Source organism: Canis lupus, chromosome 5 (assembly GCF_011100685.1).
Source record: "Canis lupus familiaris isolate Mischka breed German Shepherd chromosome 5, alternate assembly UU_Cfam_GSD_1.0, whole genome shotgun sequence".
Classification (NCBI taxonomy): Eukaryota; Metazoa; Chordata; class Mammalia; order Carnivora; family Canidae; genus Canis; species Canis lupus.
The window spans coordinates 44,591,076-44,613,242 of NC_049226.1; the positions used below are offsets into that span (position 1 = coordinate 44,591,076).

At 36.0% G+C, this 22,167-nt stretch overlaps 1 protein-coding gene across 5 annotated transcripts in view; it reads right to left on the minus strand.

Moving 5' to 3' along the window:
- Positions 1–22,167, minus strand: part of PDE4B (phosphodiesterase 4B) — a 542,476-nt gene that overhangs the window by 185,923 nt on the left and 334,386 nt on the right. The window contains exon 1 of one of the 5 annotated variants that reach the window (XM_038537225.1): positions 2,707–2,771. The exons of the other annotated variants lie outside the window; for them this stretch is intronic. Within the exon in view, the coding sequence (XP_038393153.1) occupies positions 2,707–2,756 (50 nt within the window). The 5' untranslated portion in view covers positions 2,757–2,771. Of the gene's footprint in view, positions 1–2,706; positions 2,772–22,167 lie in introns of those variants that run through there. 5 annotated transcript variants of the gene reach the window in all.

Genomic DNA, 22,167 nt, shown 5'->3' on the forward strand with positions numbered 1-22,167 from the left:
AGTCTAATTGTGAAGTTCCATTTTAATCATTACAAATTCTCATCTAAGAGTTGACTGAGCCATTGGGTCAGCTCAAAGATTATAGATAAACACAAATAGACTCTTCTAGGTTTAGTAGCCCTTGCCTGAATTTTCTCCTCTAAAAACAGAATACAACCTTTGTGGAAGTCCCCAGTCTCTGCCACCAGGCTGGCCCTACACAATGGCTTATATCTTTCTTGTCTCAAGATTCTTTTTCTTTTTTTAAGATTTTATTTATTTATTCATGAGAGACACAGAGAGAGAGGCAGAGACACAGGCAGAGGGAGAAGCAGGCTCTTTGCAGGGAGCCTGATGTGGGACTCATTCCTAGGTCTCCAGGGTCACACCCTGCTGAAGGCGGCGCTAAACCACTAAGCCACCTGGGCTGCTCCTGCCTCAAGATCCTTAATGGTTTCTCACAGCTTTCAGGATAAACTTATAGCTACTTGAGGGCTTATCCAGTTCCGTTTGTCTTCAATATCTGTCTCAAGCAATCATTTCCCTTCTTGAGATTTGAAACACCTACAGTTTTTCCCAAAATGAGTCATGCTAAGCTATGTTATGCCTAGAAGGTCTTTTTTCTTATTCTCTGTCTTGTTGTGGCCTACTAATCCATCAGAATTGTAGTTAGAGGTCTCCTCCTTTATTCTCTGATTTGATATAGATGTATCCAAAGCAGGCTGTGTATACATATATTATTGTTTTCACACATTGATTTATAATCCTTGACCTACTTGTGTGTTTACTCTTATGGTTACACAATTTTGGATCCCAGAAGCCTAGCACAGTACCTACCATATACTAAGTGCTGAATAAATATATGTTCAATTTCAATAGATAAGTGAAATTTTTCAAAAAGTTGATTTCAACAGCATATCATTACTAAAAGAATCTAGATTTTCAATGAAATGCTACCAACTTACAAATAACTGTAAGGTGATGAGATGAGGAGTTAAAGAGGCTAATTTTGTTGAGTTAATTCTTTGGACCAGGCATTGTGCTAAGTACTTTTACATCTCATTTAAATATCACCAGTAGACACGTAACATCTATATTACTTTTCATATTTTGTGTTTAAAATGAACTTAGTCTTATTGGGTGATTCATATGTGCCAAACGTTGTTGGGTGATTCACATCATATCACTTAAATTTCACGACCTCTCAACGGAAGCATTGTAACTTCATTTACAAACAAAAAAATTAGTACTCAGACCTGACAAGGTCAGACAGTTGTTAAACAATGAAGTTGGGATTTTCACCCACAGTAATCTGGTTATGTAGGCAGTGTTTGCTTCATGGAAACCTCACATCACCCAAACTGTTTTCCAGAGGTCCATGAAGATAATAGGTATTTCACTCCCCCAAAAGTTTTATGGTTACATAGGTGTAAATTAGTTTTTCCCTTTTAAAACATATCCTCTTTTTAGAAATGCGCAATGACATTAGCTGTACATCACAGCTCCAAAGCCATCAGGAAACCTGCTTAACTGTCTAACCAAGTGTTTTCCAGTTTTAAGAAACCATTTCCTTTTATTCCTTCAGAAACCACTGAAGTTCAACCCCAAGACTGCCTTCTATTAAAGTTATATCAAAATGTGATAAAGGGGTTCTTTTTTTGACCTAGTTCTCTCTTGAATTCCATTTTTGATGGAAAGAGTAAAAATTCTAAGTTCCTTTTCTTTTCATGTCTCCCATATTTTCATGTAATCAGGAAAAACTGTGGATGGGTTCTTGAGAACTAATTATGCTCAAAATTAAGAGTAGGAGTACTTTGCTTCTCTGATACACTCATCAATATCCAAAGTATTTGTTGAATGAACTGTCAGAAGCCTGTGTTATGAACTGTGCAAAAAAAAATTATGCCAGCCATAATTTCTGCCCTTTCAAAGCACTGGCATTCAGAGCAATTAGAAAGTGAAGTAATCCTCAAACAAGCAATACCTGTTTAAATGTATGCTCATAGTCCTGTTTTGATGCATATGTAAATCTGTGACTATAGGTGACATAAGGGTAAACTGGTGTAAAACCACACAAATCATTGTTTGGTTCCATTTTGTGTCACCCATAGTCTCCCACCTACCCATAATTCCATGTTCATCACCATCTTAACTCAAAATGAAGACACAGTTCACAGACAATAGAAATATTTAAACAATGCAAAGTATTTACATCTCTCACATAGCTCTAAAAACAAGATTAAAAAATACTCAACTATTCACTAAGCACATAAAAATATACATTCAAGAATGGTTAAAAATCTTTATAATTTATAATAACTGCTCATTAGATTATATTTCTTTTTTGTAAGAGTCTAATACAGAAAAGCTTTTTAAAAATAGTCTTATGCAAGTTGAGGAAAACTTCAAGTCAAGAAAAATAAATATAATTCACAAATTTTACTCCGGCCTGAGGAATCAACTTATTCTTAAAGAAAAACTTCACTTAATTCATAATCTACTTCTATAATTAAAAAAAAAAAAACCTAAAGAACTTTTAAAATATAAATATATTCAAGTATTTTTCCTAAAAATCATACAATTTTACAAAGCATAACATAGTCCCCTAGTCTTTTTACATATTTTTAATTTCTTATGATTTAGTGATTTAAAATATGAAACCATGTCCCAGCCCTACCCCTGAACTGTCAGGTCAAGTTTGTTTTTCATAGCATTAACAGCACCTACCATATCCACGAATGTCGCCGGGGAAGCAGCAAATCACTAACATGCAACATCCTGAAGAGCTGGTGCTCTATTAGTATCCCACTATTTGGGACCTTAGTTTATTTTCATTAATTTCCCTGTGTTCTCACTGCCACATAGTTATTGCTTAGCTCTTTGTCCTTTTATTTTTCTTTCCGAAGGCATGCCACTTCCCACTGCAGAGTAGATATCATTTTCAGTACGAATACAAATGACTTAGCAATCAACATGTAAGCATTCAACTGGAACATCATCAGTAGTTTCCTTTAGATATCAAATGAGAAAATCGATTTGCAGTCACATCTGAATGATAGCTCCCATGGTGTATGTAGCATTTCTTGCAATTTACCTCAGAAAAGGAAAGAATTTGAGTTTCCAAAATGGTTGAAAAATCTCCCTTTTAAAAGTATCCTCTGTCTTCTCTTTCATTTTGCATTTTCTCCTCCATGCCTGGTGATATGACAACATGTTTTCGGGTTTTCTTTTAACTGAAATAGTGATCAGATTGATCAAGTAAAATTCTCTCTCCTTCTACTCTTTGCATTGTGTTTGGAGCTATCAAACCTCTTGTCTGACTCGTTCTGCATTGTTTAGTCCATTCGGAGCACGATGAAAGAACACCTAACACACGGGGTTAGATTTCCTGAATGACTTATGTTAGACCACAACAAAGGAGAAAACCCTGGAGAGATTATAAGTCCTTTTCATCACAGGAGATTACAGAGTACAGAAAATGTCTATGTTACACAAAGAAATAACAGTGTGACTGGAATAATGAATTCAACTTTGCCCAGGTTTAGGATCATACCCCTGACTGTTCTAAGCATTCTGGTGTGTGTTTCAACTTCCAACTCTCGCTGAGAAAGACTGGCCTCTAAGTAGAGACAATAGCCCCTGAAGGCCACTGGGATCATCATTAACACAGCACAGCAGTAACATGTTCAAAGATCCTCAGATCCCTGAAGAACTAAAGGCATCTCCCAGTGGACAAATTACACCCTGAAGACATTCAGCAGACAGGGTAAGGGCCTCAGCATTCTGGATCTCTGAGTAGAATGTGGCCATTGCATGGCTCTCGCTGACAAACACCCATTTGTGACAAATGAGAAGACACATCCAAATGGCTTCCCCTTGGTCTCCTGTTTTAGGACTTAGTTTTATTTGTCACCTTTCTGGATCCTGATAATCGTGTATTTTAATAGGATCTGCGCTCCTAGAAGGGATACCTGGTTTCTCTATTTCAGATTTACCTTCACATTTCAAGGTCCAAAACCTCACAATGTCTCAGAGAAGCCAACTCATTTTATGTAATGAGAGCAACAGGCATAAAAAAAAATGTAGATACACAGACAATGAAAACTTAGATGTGAAAACCAGTTTTTTAATTAGACTTCCTCTGGAGTCCTTGCCCTGCTATAGTCTTTTCAAAAGAGCTGCCAGGGTAATTCTTTAAAAACCTGACTCAGGTCACATCATTCATTGGCTGAACATTTAGTTGGTCTCCTTACATTCACAGCAAAAGCCAAAGTCTGTGAGGCCCTAAATATAATCTCCATCATCTCCCTGACCTGCTCATTAGGCACCCCCTCCTCACTCTATTTAAGTTGCAGCGGCCCTTTCCTGTTTCTAGAACATGCTGGTCATGCTTGTGCTTCTGGAATATTTCAGTGGGTATTCTCTCAGCTTCAAATGTTCTTCACCACTTTGCTCCAGGGCTTTTTTCCACCCTTAAGTGATCGCTCAAATGTCATTGTTGTTGAGGCCTGCCTCCATCACCCCTACTGTACCCCAGCACTCTTTTTTCTTGCTTTGTTATGTTTGTGCACAGCATTTAACACCTTTTAACATGCGTAATTTATTGTGTATATGAACTATATCCTCCCACTAGCATATGACTCCAAGAGAAAAAAGATTCCTGTATTTTTTCTGCTATTGTACTGTCAGTGCCTAATTTAATGCTGAGCCTAAAGTAGGTATCCAATAAATATTCATTGAAAATTAATTAATCAATTAATTAATAAAAACAAACGCCAGTCCATATGCTTACAGCTAACAAGAAAGAAGATAGCTGGCCTAGTTTATAATTCAATAAAAGTACCTTTCATAAGAATAATATTTTGAGTTAGGGCGAATGTGTAAGTAACGCTCCCCATAGGAAAAGGCTTTATTTTTTCCCTTGTGGTTTAGAAAGCAATATAATTGTTAGAAGCACTAAACAGAGAAGAGGGGGGCATTAGTGAATGTGGTTCATTTAATCCAAGCAGGCAACATGATGGCTTTCAGGAAAGCTAATAAAGGACTGTTTTCAGATTATGAAGGAAATATAAAATTAACAAAGGCTATCTGGGAAGACTCGATAAGGGGAGTTTTTTTAAAAAGGCATGTGGCTAACTTACCACCATAAGACCCGAGCAAGAAACTACGCTTTTACTCTCGGAAACGGAAAAGGAGGCACATCATGTTATTTTTCAATGCCATAGGATTATCAAAAAGTTTAAGTTTCTTCTTTTTTAATAACAGCTTTATTGAGCTATAATTCATATCCTATAAAATTCAACTTTGTAAGGTATGCAATTCAATACTTTTTACTATACTCGCACATGTGCAACCATCACTGCTACTCAATTTTTAAACATTTTCATCATTCCCAAAAGAAACCCCATCTTCATTTACCCCTCCTTTAGCCAATGGAAACCACTGATCTACCTGCTGTTTCTACAGATTTGCCCATTCTGAACATTTCATAGAAATAGAACCATATGATTTGTGGTTTCTTTCACCTGATGTCAAGTTTTCAAGGTTCATCCATGTTGCAGTATGGATCAATATTTCATTCCTTTCTATTGCCAAGTAACATTCCATTTTATGGATCTATCACATTTTGCTTATGTTGATTACCATTTGAGTTGCTTCTACTTTTTGGCTATTGTATATGAACAATGTTTCTATGCAAGTTTTTGTGCGTATATGTTTTCATTTTTCCTGGATATATGCGTAGGAGTGAAATTTCTGGGTTATATGGTAGTCCCAACTTTTACATTTTGACATTACAGTTTGTCAAACTGTCTCAAAGTGGCTGCACCATTTTATAACATCTTCAGCAATGTATGAGGGTTCCAATTTCTCTACATCTTATCCAGCTTTTGTTACTATCTGCCTTTTACATTATAGTCATCTTAGTGGGTATGAAGTGGTATTTCATTGTGATTTTGATTCACATTGTCCAAATGGCTAATGATGTTGAGCATATTTTCATGTGGTTATTGGCCATTTGTATGTTTCCTCTGGAGAAATGTCTATTCAAATTCTTTGCTCATTTTTAAATTAGATTATTTGGTTTTTATTGCTGAATTGTAAGAGTTCTTTATATATTCTGAAAAAAATTCCCTTACAAATATTTTCTCTCATTCTAATGTTTGTCTTTTCGCTTTTTACTGGTGTCTATGGATGCACAAAGTTTTTTATCTTAGTGAAACCCAGGAACACAGTCAATAGGATATAATGGCAGTGCACGGATTCAAATATAACTTAAAGAAACTAAGCCTGGGAGACACAGCTTCCTCGAGGTCACTCATCTAAAGATCCCAGAATCAAAGCCCAAACCTAAGTTCTCTGACTCATTTAATGTGCAGTGTGTTCTACTGCCTATAACAGATATCGCTGGTCTTTTCATAAGAGCTGAACTACTGTTAGTAGAAATTCCTCCAGATGGGGAAAAAAGATTATACATATGGCATATATTACTCTAGGATTATGTCTATAAAATGGTACTCTTTTGGGTTTCTCTTAAAGCATGTGTGGCTAATGGAGTAAATCCTGGTTTTCAGATGAGAAGTCTAGGCAATATCAGGAAATAAATGGAAGGAAAACAGTGGCAGAGACTTACATACTAACAGACAAACACATCTCAAGACTTGTGCCTAAAGCTCATGAAGTGGAAAAGCAACAGGGAATAATTGTTATCTGAGAGCACAAAGACACATAGGCCATCTATCAACAGCTAACAGCATGGAAGACACCAAACAACTTTGCCTGAGCAATCTGTTTCATTTAGTAGTAAGTCACGCACCAGTGCTGAGTAGAGACTTTCCGTAGGCTGGCACTGAGAATCTGAAGTGTAATGGGCAACTTGGTAACCTTTAAGTACTCAGCCCTTATTTTACTTCACTAATTTTTGACCTCACTAGTTTTAAATGACATTTAAAACGTTATTTTGCTCAAAACATTAATTAAAAAATATACATGCACCCTTATGTTAATTGCAGCATATTTACAATTGCTGAATTATGAAAGCAGCCCAAGTGTCCATGAACAGATGAATGGATATATATTCATATATATATATATGAAAAAAATATATATATTCCATAATGGAATATTATTCAGCCATAGAAAAGAATGTAATCTTGCCATTTGCAACAACATAGAGAGAGCAAGAGAGTATAATGCTAAGCAAAGTAACTCAGAAGAAGACAAATACTGTATGATTTCACTCATATGTGGAATTTAAGAAAACAAATAAGCAAAGGGGGGAAAAAAAAGAAAGAGATATGCCAAGAAATAGACTTTTAACTATAGAGAACAAACTGATTACCAGAGTGGAGGGGAGTGGGGGGGATGGGTGACATAGATGATGGGGATTAAACAGTACACTATGTTGAATATTGAGTAATGTATATAGTTGTTGAAACACTATATTGTACATTTGAAACTAATATAACACTATATGTTAACTATACTGGAATTAAAATAAGAAATAATACAAAAAAGAAAGTAAAAATTATTTTGCTCAGGAACAACGTTACATGCTAAAATGTGAAATGTAAGTGGTTAAAGTACTTTATAATAAATGTGTCTCTGAATAAAATCTTATGGGCTGGGGGCAACCCGGGTGGGTGAGCGCTTTAGTATCACCTTCAGCCCAGGGCCTGATCCTGGAGACCCGGGAGCAAGTCCCACGTTGGGCTCCCTGCATGGAATGGAGCCTGCTTCTCCCTCTGCCTGTGTCTCTGCCTCTCTCTCTCTCTCTCTGTGCCTCTCATGAATAAATAAATAAAATCTTTTTAAAAAATCTTAAAAAAAAATCTTATGGGCTGAAGAATTTGAAAAGTTATTTCCAAGCCATCTTTTTTCATAAGTATTTCTTAGATATAAAAAATCAGAATCTATACTTTCTGACTTAGAAATAATAAAAGCAGTAATAATGATTAACAGTAGTAAAAAAAAAAGCATTACTTTACTTATTATTATTACTACTAATAATAGTAAGAGTAGTATTAGTAAAATAATAGTGATAAGAAATTAAAAATAGTACTAATAATTACTTTTATATAATATTTTGGAATTTCCTTTTTTTGGTTTTGTTTTTGCAGCAAAAAGGAAATTAATGACTTAATTTCTATTTATTAACCTGAGCCGAGCACACAGGCCAAGCCAACAGTGTTAATTTGGGTTGAGCAGCAACACACACTGCATGGGGTTTCTAAGAATGATCTGATCCTCTGGGGAAGGAAGAGCTGGTCACCCAGCTCTGATGGAAGGGGAAGGAGGGAAGAGTTTCTGCTTCCGTGACTTTTGAGGGATGGGTGAAGTCAGGTGGGGTAACTTTCTCCTGTGATGGTCCTCCAGGGGTGGCGAGAAGAGTCAGCTCAGGCTGCTGACTATTTTGGGATTTCCAAAGTGCTTTCACATATTTCACATATTGCATTTAAATCCTATCACAATCTTCTGGGAAAAGTATCCTTATCTCTATTTTATAGATAAAGAAATCCAAGTCCAGATCCAGTCTCAACAATCATCATTGTATTAGACACTATGCCAGATATTGCTACTCATGCAGGATTATCTACCACTCACAACATTTTTGAGGAAGGCCTTGTTAATTCCATGCTGCAGATGAATCTCTAGGAGAATACAAATTGCCCAATCCTACAGCTAGTAGAAAGCAGTGAGAAGTTTGAACATAGCTCTTTGCAGTCTAAGATTGTACTATTCTAGTAAGAAACCATAGTTCTTGAGATAATGTTTATATATGAAACTGTGTTTTACAAAAAGTTTTCATAGTGGTTATATGGATGGGAAGTTGTATTTTGCTTCTGAGACTCAATAAGAAAAATAACAATGACAATAGAAATAGTTTACATTCATTGAATACTTACTATATCTCAAACACTGAGTGAAGTAAGCACTTTGAATTTACCATCATTTAATCCTTATGGACAACCCTATCTCAACTTAGGATACTGAAAACTAAAACTAAGAAAAGTTCAGCAAGCTATCTATGGCCATAGTATGGCTGATGGCTTCCAATCACATTGAATTTGGTCTTTCTGTTTTTTACAGAGAGGAACACCATAGATAATCCATCAATCTATTATCCTAATGACTGATAATCTTTAACTCATGTTTCAGTTTACCTAAGGTCTGACACTACCTCATCCATACACTGTAAATAGGAATCAGCATAGACTGGGCAACACGCTGAGTCTGTTGTCATGGAACAGAGAGAAACTAGCTGGTTTACACAAGATCTGATGCATACTTTAACAAAATTTACCAGCTCCTTTAGATACTAGTTCCAGATAATGCATCAGCAGACTAAGAAACAGATTTTCTCCCTTTCCTGGAAGCCACAGACTGCTAGATTCTATGTGTGTAGGGAGTAGGGAGGAGGTTAAAGTGTTATGAGACTGGCAGAGCAAAGTAGGCAAGCTCATGAACCTTCTGAGGAACCAAAGAACCACCAAAGAACCACCAAAGAAACTTGTGAAAGCTTAGCTTATCCTGTATACTAGTTTTCAGTTAGGGAGAAACTGAGAGGGCAGAAAATTCCTGGAGGCTCAAAGCACCTCAGCACTGACCACTTTATACTACAAAAGTTTGGAACTTCTAAAGACCCTCATACATAAACACTGAATAGAGCCCTCCTCCCTTTTTCTTCAACAGTCAAAAGCTTTTGGGTTAAAACTAGAGCCCCTAGAGCCATGCATCACAGCCATGCCATAGCCAGCTAGTTGAACATTCCACTTGCCTCCCTATCCTGTGCTGTAGCAGCAGCCCTGCCACAGCTGACAGGCACATGCAGCCCACACGTGGGACTCCCCTTAAAAGCCTAAACCTGGTGGCCAGGGGAAATTGCACTTTTGGGCTCCATGAGTCATTTCCTACACAGGGCCATTCCTTCAAGACTGAAAGAGATAGTAGTTTCACCTATTACATAAAAACAAACATAGAGAATCAGGAAAAATGAGAAGAGGAATATGTTCTAAACAAAAGAACAAGATAAAACCTTAGGAAAAAACCTTAATGAAACAGGTGGTCTATTTGATAAAGAGTTCAAACTAATGGTCATAGAGATGCTTACCAAACTTAGGAGAAGAATGGATAAATACAGTAAGAACTTCAACAAAGAGACAGAGAATATAAGAAAGTACCAAACAGAAATCATAGAGCTAAAGAATATAATAAGTAAACCGAAAAATCCACCAAAGGGCTTCAACAATGGAATGGATGAAGCAAAAGAATGAATCAGTAAGCTGGAATACAAAGCAATGGAACTCACCTAGATAAAGTAACAAAAAGAAAAAAATTTTTAAAGTGAATATACCTTAAGGGACATATAAGACAAAATCAAATGAAATAACATCTTCATTATAGGAGTCCCAGGAGAAGAGAGAGAGAAATTTATTTGAAGAAATAATGGCTAACAAATTCCTCAACCTGGTAAAGAAAATTGACATCCAGGTCCAAGAAGCCCAGAAAGTTCTAAAATAGATGAATCCAAAGAGGTCCACACCAAGAAACATAATTAAAATGTCAAAAGTTAAAGATAAAGAGAAAATTTTAAAGCAGCAAGAGAAAAGCAGTATGTTGTGTACAATGGAAATGCTATAAGGCCATCAAATTTTAAAGCAGAAACTTTGCGGGCCAGAAGAAAGTGGCATAACATATTCAAAGTCACATTGACAGGCAAAAACTTCCAGTGAAGAATGCTGTACCTGGCCATGTTATCAATCAGATTGATTGATAAGAAAGAAAGAATTCTCCAGGTAAGCAAAAGCTAAAGGAGTTCATCACTACTAAACCAGTCTTATAACAAATAGTAAAGGGGATTCTTTAAGCTGAAAAGAAATGGCAGTAATTAAAAGAAACAAAACATATGAAAGTTAAAAGCTCACTGGAAAAGATAATATACAGTAAAGGTAGTGGATTAATCCCTTACAAAGCTAACAAAGATGAAAAGACAAAGGTAGTAAGCTTAATTAAAATATAATAATTATTTCAGGAATACATAAAATAAAAAATGTAGAATGAGCCATCAAAGCATAAAACATAGCAGGGAGATAAAAACTTACAGAATTTGGGAATAGGTTCCAACTAAAGTTATTACCAACTTAAAATAGCCTGCTATATACATAGGATAATATATATGAGCAGCACAGTAATCACAGAGCAGAAGCTTATAGCAAATACACAGAAGAAAATGAGAAAGAAATCTAAACGTAACACTAAAGGAAATCATTAAATCAGAAGGAAAGAGGGAGAAAGAAGAAGAAACAGAATAACCACAAAACAGCCAGAAAACAATAAGAAAATGGCAATATATACATACTATGAACAATTACTTTAAATGTAAATGGATGAATCTCCAATCAAAAGACATATAATGGCTGAAAGGATTTAAAAACAACATCAACAAGACTCATCTATATGCTGCCTACAAGAGACTCACTTCAGAAGTAAGGGAACAATGGCTGAAAGTGAATGGATTGAAAAAATATCCCATGCAAATGGGAACCAAAAGAAAGCTGGTGTAGCTACACTCATATCAGACAAAATAGACCTTAAAACAAGGCCTGTAATAAAAGACAAAGGTGGGCATTACACAATGATAAAAGGATCAAGTCAGTAAAAAGATGTAACATTTATAAATATATATGCACCTAACATAGAAGTATCAAAATATATAAAGCAAATACTAACAGACCTAAAGAGAGAAATTGACAGCAATACAACAGGAGACTTGATTACCTCACTTACTTCAATGGATAGATCATCCAGATAGAAAATCAATAAGGGAAACTTGGCCTTAAATAACACATTGCATCAAATGGATTTAATAGATATATACAGATATATATACAGATGCATTCCATCCCAAAGCAGCAGAATATACATTCTTCTCAGGTGCACATAAAAGATTGTCCAGGATAAATTACACATTAGGCCATAAAATAAATCATCCCATAAAATGGTATGAAACTAGAAATCAATTATAAGAAAACTGGAAAAAACTACCAAAATGTGGAGATTAAACAACATGCTACTAAACAATCATGATCATCAAATAAATTAAATGAGAAATCAAAAAATACCTAGAGACAAATGAAAACAGAAATACGACATAGCAAAATCTATGAGGTGCAGCAAAAGCAGTTTTAATAGTGAAATTTATAGCGATATACACCTACCTCAAGAAACAAGAAAAATCTCAAATAAACAATCTAACATTATATCTGGAGGAACTAGAAAAAGAACAAGCAAAAGTCAAAGTTAGTAGAAGGAAGAAAATTAAAAAAAAAAAAGATCAGAGCAGAAAAAATTAAATAGAAACTAAAAACAATAAAAAAGATCACTGAAGCTAAAAGCTGGTTCCTTGAAAACAAACAAAAATTACGAATCTTTAGATAGACTTGTCAAGAAGAAGAGAGGGCTCAAGTAAATCAAATCGGGAACAAAAGAGAAGTTGCAACTGATACCACAGAAATATAAAGGATCATAAGAGACTGCTATGAACAATATACATGAAAAAATTAGATAACCTAAAGTAAATGGATAAATTCCAAGAAACATACAATCTTCTAAGACAGATTTATGAAGAAATAGAAAACCTGAATAGATCGATTACTACCAAGGAGATTAAATCAGTAATCAAAACCTCCCAACAAACAATATTCCAGGACCAGACAGATTCACTGGTGAATTCTATAAAACATTCAAAGATTTAATACCAATCCTTTTCAAACTCTTGCAAAAAATTGAAGAGGAAGGAATGCTTCAAAATAAGTTTACAACACCAGCATTACCCTGATACAAAACCAGACAATGACACCACACACACAAAAAGTTAAAAAATTAAAACTACAGCCATTTGATGAATACCTACTTGACATTCATAAGTACCCACACTGGAAGTGATGAGTGTCAAGGGGTTTATATGGCTTCTTATTTAATACTCCTAAGAAGCTTGTAATTTTGAAACCCTTAACTCTGTTGTAAAGATAATGGAACTAAAGATCCAAGAGATTAAGTTACCTGCTCAAGGTCACAAAACTAGTGGGTGAACTTGGATTCCAGCCCAGATATGCTTGGCACTGAAGCGCTGCTCTTTGCACTATCCAAAGCCTGAGTGGAATATCAGTTCTACCACTAAATTAGTCGTGCATCCCAGGACAAATCATTTATACCACACCAAGCCTCAGTATCTTTATCTTTAAATGCAAATTATAATAGAGCTGCTATAACGATGGAAGATAAATAGGTAAAATATAAACAATAATACTACTGACGGCATAGGTTGGTTTGCTAGGTAACTTACATAGGTCATTTGCATAAAACACCTGGTAAACAATAAAACATTACTTAAATATGAATTTAGAAATAATTGAAGCTTCAGTAGAAAGGAGATTCCAAAAAGATGAATTGAAAGAAAAGAAATATAAAGAGTTGATTATCTTATTCAAAGAATTGAGTGTTAGGGGATCCCTGGGTGGCTCAGCGGTTTGGCACCTGCCTTTGGCCCAGGGCGCGATCCTGGAGTCCCGGGATTGAGTGTGTCTCTGCCTCTCTCTCTCTCTCTCTCTCTCTCATAAATGAATAAATAAATCTTAAAAAAAAAAAACAAAGAATTGAGTGTTAAAACAAAAATGCATTCAGATTAAGATTATCCTGGTCCTTTAGACTTGGGCAAGTATCAAAAGGCTTCCACAGGGGATAATTTCCCAGCACCCAATCTAAGAACGCATTCCAAAGAAAACAAATGCCAGTCTGTGTGGTGTGTGTATGTGTTTCTGTTCAGGTTTGCATGCCTGTGCCTGTTTGTGCCATGTCGGTGCCGAAACGAGCTTCAGTGTACTGATTTTATCTCTCAGTGTGATCATCTATAGAGCTCCAGATGTTCTGTAGGAGTTGCTGAGCACCTAATTTGAATGCCAAAAGAAAGGTGCTTATAGCATATTTTCAAAATAATGTGTTTCCGAGATTTAGGAGTGTATACTATAATTTTCAAGGAAAAAAAAAATAAAAACTCTCTTTTCATCTTTCAGAAGATGGTTGTTTCTGGAAATTTTTAAATTCCTTCCTGACAGTGCACACATGTCCTTCAGGATAGAACTCTGATCTGTAAATAACATATTGATGTTCTGACAGTGCCACTCGAGTTATTGCTGCAGGGCTGGAAGCCAACTTGGCTCCTGATCATGAAATCTGACAGAGGCAGCTCCTCTTGATGGCTTTTTGTTTTTGTATTTTAATAAATCTTAGAGGCACAGTCATATAATTAGATCTTCAGAGGCACTAAGAATCAATTTGACTTTGGAAAACTTTCCATGAAAAAGAAAAAAAATATCTTGGAGGTCATTGAGTCCAACTTGGTCATTTCACAAATAAGATACTTAAGCAAACGCTTGTGTGGGGTCACTTGGATAGCTAGAATTTTTTTCTATAACTACATTAGATACTTGTTGCCATTAAAACACAAACGAATACAACAAGAACAGAAAAAAAAAAAAAAAAAGCCTAAGTAGATTGTGTCATTTTTAACTGCTTGCTGAGTGCTAACTTTTTTGGGGGGGTAGAAAAGAGTGATAGACCAGGGGTGGTAGTTAGAAGCCCACAGACCTGATTTCAAGTTTCATCTGGCCACTTAACAGGTAACAAGTAATTTAACTTCCCTGTACCTTGGAGTTTATACCTATAAAATGGAGATAATATACTGTACTATTTAAGGCTCCTGTAATTGCAAGTCCCAAGTATCCAATTAAAAGAGACATAAAGGATTGGCTCATATAATGAAGCCATTGGAACAACTGAAAGAATAGAAATAGTGCCAACCTCAAGGAAGACTAAATAGAAAGACTCCAATACCTCTGTCCCTGGTGGGACTCTATTCTTTATATGCCAAGTAAATTCTCTAAGTCTAGCTCCTCCTAGCGGTACATGGCCATAGGCCGCAATATATAGCCTTAGCATTAGAAGGAAAACCCCTTTTCTTCTTCAGTATTCATTGTAAAACTCCTGTGTAAGAACTTTAATTGGGTCTTCCTTGGCCACATGATAACATCTCTGGCCAGCAGGTGGGGAGCTATATGCAAAGATGTTATTAAAGCATCCAGGGCAGCCCAGGGGGCTCAGCGGTTTAGCACCGCCTTCAGCCCAGGGCATGATCCTGGAGACCCAGGATCCAATCCCACATGGGGCTCCCTGTGTGGAGCCTGCTTCTCCCTCTGCCTGTGTCTCTGCCTCTCTCTCTCTCTCTGTGTCTCAAATAAATAAATAAATAAATAAATAAAATCTTTTTTTTTTTAAAAAATAAAGCATCCAGTGTTTGATAAGAAGAGGTATTTTCCAGAAGAGGAAGACTGTTCTGGATAGACGGAATTATAAATGTCTACTAAAAATGCCTACCTCAGGAATGTGAAGATCACACAAGCTAACAGACTTAAAAAGTTGGACACATAGTAAGTTCACAACAAATGGCAACTGTTCTATCCTACTATAAATATTCTTGAACCAATTTTATATGTCTTCCAGGCAAGGGTGGGGGAAACAATAAACTCCTGGGTAACAAGGACAGGAAAAGTTAACATTTTAAAAGTAATCTCTACATAAAAAAAGAGAACACAATCCTAGTCTGCCAGGGCCTGGGACAATCAGACTGAAGCTTCAAGATCACTTAAGTCTATGTCCAAGATCCCATTACCCATGTCACCTTATATAGAGACTATCTGAAATGGTTTTATTTGTTTTTCTTCTGCTCATTTAGTTTCACTAGGTCAAAATTTAAAAATCTGTTCGTTCCTATTTTTTTAGGATGTGCTCCTTTGCTACTCTTGACTCTGTAACTAAATCTACACAATGGAGCATTAATGTTAGATGACTCTGAGCCATTGGAGTATTGTCCATGTCCCTTTCCCTGCAATTACCCGACCCAACTGCAATTACCTAATTGCTCTAATATGATACATATCCATTTATCTAGAAGAATCTGAAATTGAGTTTCTCAAAATGTTTCTTCAGAATATTCTGGAGATATCAAAAATATGGAAAGATGATCACTTTTTACTTTGCCTTTGAATCGTGGAAAAGACCATTCAACTTTTAGTTAAAAGGCTTATATTCACAACTTGTTCTCTCATTCAGCAAATATTTGTTGGGCAATAATAATATAACACTCTTGAACTTATATTCTATTGAGGAAAAGAGGGACCATAAAGAATGAAGCAAACAGATAATATATTGACAGGTAAGTAAATAAAAAAAATAAAGTGGGTTAAGGTACAAAAGGATAAAGGATGGTGAGAGAGATTTCCTGTTTGAGTAAAATCAGAGGGAATTGAGGGAGTGAATCATGGGAAAATGTGATAGAAGAATACGGGAGACAGGGTCTGTAAATGCAAATACCCTAAAGGTAGAAATAAACTTGGACAGAAAGGTGAAATCTAGATCATGTAGACCTTATAGGCTCTAGAAAAGACTTTAAGTTTTAATTAGAACAAGAAAAGAATCCCACTGAATAGTTTTACATTTAAAAGAACTACTTTGGTTGCTCCAAAATGTCTTCCACAACTACACAAGGGGAAAGAAAGGAAGCAGAGCCAGATATAAAAGGATTCCAGAAGTTGGTGATAAGGGTGGCTTTGCCTAGATTGGTCAAGGTAAAGGTAGTTAGATTCCAGGTATATTTGGAATGTAGAATCAACAGGACTTACTGATTGATGAAACGCTGAGCCTGGAAGAAAAAGAGGCATTAAGATGACAGGCAGGTTTTTGGTGCAGGCATCTGGTTGAAGCTAGCACAATTTCACAGAAAGGATTAGGGCAGGATTTTCCAGAGTTCTGCTTTAGGAATTGTAAGCCTAAAATGCCTATCTAGAGAGTTAAGAAAACTCTTGGATATACAAGTTTGGAGCTGTAGGGAAAGAACTGGGTTGAAGCTACAAATGTAAGAATTATCAATTTGCAGATAATTTTGAAAAGCAGAGTCTGGCACCTTGGGAGTGAGTGGACAAAGACAAGATGAGAGATAAGAACTGACCAGGGGGACACTTAAGAGTCTGAGAGAGGAGGAGACAGACTGGAATAAGGTAGTTGAGAAATTAGTGGAATATATCATGTCTGAAGCCAACACAAGAGAAATGGTTCAAGGAGGAGGTTCCTAATTACCTTGATAAAAGAAATTTCAGTGGAGTTGTGGGGATGAAAACCAAACCTGAGTTAAGTGAGGAAAGAATGTCAGATGAAAAAGTAGAGACAGTGAACACAGCTTTTGAGCTTTGCTGTAAAAGAGAAGACACATAGGTTTGTTCCTGATGGGGAACTTGATGTCTGCAGAGGGAATCTTAAGGATGGAGAATTATAGAATGTTTGCTTACATTATCTTAATGAAGATAATGGTCCAGTGGAGATTGAGAATTAAAGTTTAAATAGGATAATGAATGTGAGTGTGTTTGATGAATTTGAAAATGCTATACAAGTTTCAGGTGTTTAGTAATTTGATCTAAATGAACATTCACAATCTAATCTTTCATAACCCACATCTCGCAAAACATTGCACCATGTCCATTTTATAAATATTTATGATGACATAATAAACACTCTTCTGACTATTTCTTGTTTGTGTCCAACTCATAAGACTTGCTTTGTCAGTCACAATAATAGCTATTGAGTTTGAAAAAGGATGAAATTGTTCATTTACCAATGAACTCACCCTTTTAGTTTCCTTTCACTCACTCATTTCTACTGGATCTGAAACCAGATAAAAACACAAATGCCATGTTTTAATCCACTCTAACAAGAACATACTGAATGCTTACTACATACAGGGTAATCATAGGTTTTGTGAGATTTACACATTAGTAGATTTATATCATTTAGACATTAAATCTTATTAACCTGTTAAATTCATCTTCACTTCATCCCATACTTCTGCATTTCTACTGATTCTGTCATGTGTAAAGGCAAGGGTATGGAATAGCATAATGTATTTCATGAATGACATTGGTTTTGTAGAAACATAAGGTACAAGAAATTGAGTAGGGTTAGGTAAGAACTAAAGTAGTGATAAATATCCTCATACTAATTTGGAAGATAAATACTATTAATATTTTTAAGTAGGAAATATCATGGCTGACTTGTGTTTCAGAAAGATTATTTTTTTGATGGTGGATTGGAAGAGGGTGAGTAAGAAGTAAAGATGTCAGGAGTTTCATTTAGCCATTCATTCAATATTTTGAGGACCTATAGGATGCCAGCTTCTATGGAATGTGATAGATTCTAGGGGAGATATAAATAATTCTACCCTAGTGGTACCAACTATATTACATATACATTATAATGTAAGTGTATAAATCTGTTATGATATTTGTTATATTAGAACCAATCTGTGGATCAGAGTGCTAAAAATTAATTTGAAAAATACATTTGAAGAAAAATTAAGATTAGCATGAACCAGAGGGTATATATTTGGAGGCATATATTTTTGAATCTGAACATTTATGAGGTAGTTGGGGGTCTGGAGCAACCATGACAGGTCATGTGAAGTTGTGAGAGAGCAGAAATTATAGGTAAGCAGAAGACATGAGAAAAGAAAAGAGGCCTATAGGGCAGGAGAAGCAAGAAGAAAATGGAGCAACTCTACAGAAAGAGGAAACATTGTCAGAAAGAGAGAGCTAATGAGAAAGAAACAGGTAGTAGTGGACTCAGAGAGCATCTTGGTTTCAGAGCTGATTTCAGCTCCATCTAGATACATCTTGAAAACTCTAACCCTATAACTTGAGAGAATTTGTCTCCGTCTCTATTTCTGCTGCCACAGGACTTGGGAAAAACACTGTGGCTGTCTCTACTTATCCTTTGAGCAAAGGCAGAGGATAGTGGATGAGAGAGACGCAGGAAGAGGTTTGTGTTCTCAGTTCATGCAGAAATAAAAGATAGTGTGAACACACTTTTGCTTTTATAAATGAAGCACGTGTAGCCACCTTTATACCACAAATGCTTCCAGAAAAAACTTCTGCTATCTGACAGTGCTTCAGATTATGTATTGCAGGACAAAAGAAAAGAGTGTGCTTAATTCACAAGGTATTTTATCCATGAGTGAAACCAAAAAGTGAACTAAAGCAAAGAGCAGGATCAAGGATGGATCCAGGGACAAATTGGTTTCCCTAAGGTCCTTTTCCTTCCATACCTAAATAGGAAAGCAGTCAACATTTGGGAAGGCAAATGGTATTTGCATGGGGTCTAAGGGAGAAGTCAAGGAATCTAACAGCTGGGAAAAGGAAGGAGGGAGACTCTGGAGTGGAAATAGTGGAACTAGCAAAGGCACCAAAAGGCAGGGATGTGCAGAGCTCTTCCAGATGGCAGTCCAGTGTGGGGCATGGCACTATGTGACAAGTTAGCATGTTGAGATGGCATGTTGGTATGGTAAGTTGAGAAGTTGTAGAGAGGGGAAGCTACTTACTGTAAGCGACAAAGGACCTTATGATTATATTTTATGTGTTAAGTTGGTTAGGCTACAGTGTTTAGTATCTAACCAAATGCTAATCTTTGTGTCTCTGGGAAGGCGTTCTGTTGACTGAAGTCAAAAATCAGTTAAGTAAAGATTACCTCAATAATATGAGTGGGGCCTCATCAACTTAATTGAAGGCCTTAAAAAACAGGTTTCCCAGAGAAGATGAAATTCTGCCTCAAGACTAACACCTGCTTGAGTTTCAGCATGCTCTTTTAGACTCAAGGCTGCAACATCAACTCCAGCCTGAGTTTCTAGCCTGTCAGCCTGACCTACAAATTTTAGACTTGCTAGCCCCCACAATCCTGTGAGCAATTCCTTAAAATACATGTTCTGTGTGTGTTTGTGTGTGTGCGTGTGTGTGTGTGTGTGTGTTGTTGTTGTCATTTCTCTGGAGAACTCTGACTGATAGAGACCTTGAATGTCAACATTAAAAAGCACAGACCTTGCCTGGGTGGCGGTTGATGTACTGCTATTACAGACAATGCTGCCACTCCACATGTTCACCTTTGCCTTGTGACAGGACAATATAAAAAACTCGAAATGTGCTCCTCCCTTTGAGGATCCCACAATGCTACTGACTTTCTCATATTCCAAGGCATTTAAGTAAATGGCTCTGGGGATTGCTTCCAGATACAGAAAACAAAGCTTGTCATTGAAAAGCTTCTAAAATGGGTTCCCCTCCCTAGTATCAAGCAGTGCTGTTATGATCACCAGAATCCCCAAACACAGCTCTGTTACTCAGAAATCTTCAAGTGTAATTATGTTTCAAAACACAACAGAATTGTTTTGTATCTTCAAAAAGAAATGCCATCCAAATAGATTTTTACCATTTCTATTTTTTACAGCTGCTTTGAGGCTTTTATGGTGCCTTTTTACTGTAGGGTTCAAAATGTGCTGCTGATATTATAATATTAATTTGTCATTCAGCTGAGTTAACTTCAATGAACATTTATCAGTGTCACACTAGATGCTGTTAGAAGCACAGAGAACTATAATAACATCTTGACAATATGAAATGCTGAGGGAAACTCAGGATAGCTGGGGCTATCTATTAATTCAACAAATATTTATTGAATGTCTACTATGTGACAGGCACTTTGCTAGATTTGGGATAAAGAGCTGAATAAAAATGGTTTCTACAATCAAAGGACTTATAGTACACAAGAGAAGCAAATTAAGAAAAAATATCCGTATTTCTTAAATGTTCTTCACTGATATTTTATTTAGGGACATAAAAATGTTTTCATTGTGCAGGTGAAACTTGAAGTAAGTTATTAATAATGAGTAGATATTTGTCAGTTGCACAAAACTGAGGCAAGGAGGGAGCAGGGATGAATAAAGGCATAGTTTATTCTGGCGAATGGTAGTTTCATGAACAAAGTGATAAAGTGAGAGAGGCTTTATTTCTGGAAACTGAACATAATGGTTAATTGAGATTACCATAGGGCCTGCAAAAGAATAAATATTATTATCATTTCTTCATCCTAGATGATCGTATAGTGTGACAGAAGTTATAGCAAGAGATGAATGAAGCTGGATACGTTAATCAAGTTCCATGTTAGGAGGAGTCACAAACTAAACTAAGACTGATTGATTGATTACATATTTGAATATAGTTGACACACAATATTACATTAGTTTCAGGTGTACAACATAGTGATTAGACAAGTTTATCCATTATGCTATCTATATTCAACACAGGTGTAGCTACCATCTGTCCCCGTACATCGCTATTATAATATCGTTGATTATAATCTGTTCACTATGCTACCTTTTATTACTTTTATTCCATTGACTTATTCTATTCATTCCATAACTGGAAGTCTCAATCTCCCACTCCCCTTCACCCACTTTGCCCATTCCCCTAAACACCTCACCTCTGGCCACCATCAGTTTGTACTCTGTATTTATGGATCTGATTCTGCTCTTTGTTTGTTTGTTCATTTTTTGTTCTGAAGATTTCACATATGAGTAAAAGTATATGGTATTTGTCTTTCTCAGTCTGACCTATTTCATTTAGCATACTACCCTCTAAGTCCATCCATGTTATCTCAAACGGCACAATCTCATCCTTTTTATGGCTATGTAATATTCCATTGTGCATGCACACTTGCATGTGTGCATCACATCTTCCTTGTCCATTAACCTACTGATGGATACTTAGGTTGCTTCCATATTTTGGCTATTGTAAATAATGCTGCAATAAACATAGGGAGAGGTGCATATATCTTCTTGAATTAGTGTTATTGTTTTCTTTGGGTAAATACCCAATTGTGGAATTATTGGATCATATGATAACTTTATACTATTTTCCACAGTGGCTGTACTAATTACATTCCTACCAACAGTGTATTAGGATTCCTTTTTCTCCACATCTTCACTAGTACATGTTATTTCTTATCATTTTGATTTTAGACATATTAACAAGCATAAGGTGATATTTTGATTTGCATTTGATGAATGATGCTGAGCATCTTTTCATGTGTCTGTTGTCCATCTGTATATCTTCTTTGGAAAAAGGTCTATTTAGGTCCTCTGCCAATTTTTAAATTGGATTGTTTGTGGGCATTTTGGTGTTAAGTTCTTTATATATTTTGGATATTAGCCCTTTATCAGATATATCATTTATGAATATCTTCTTCCATTCAGTAGGTTGCCCT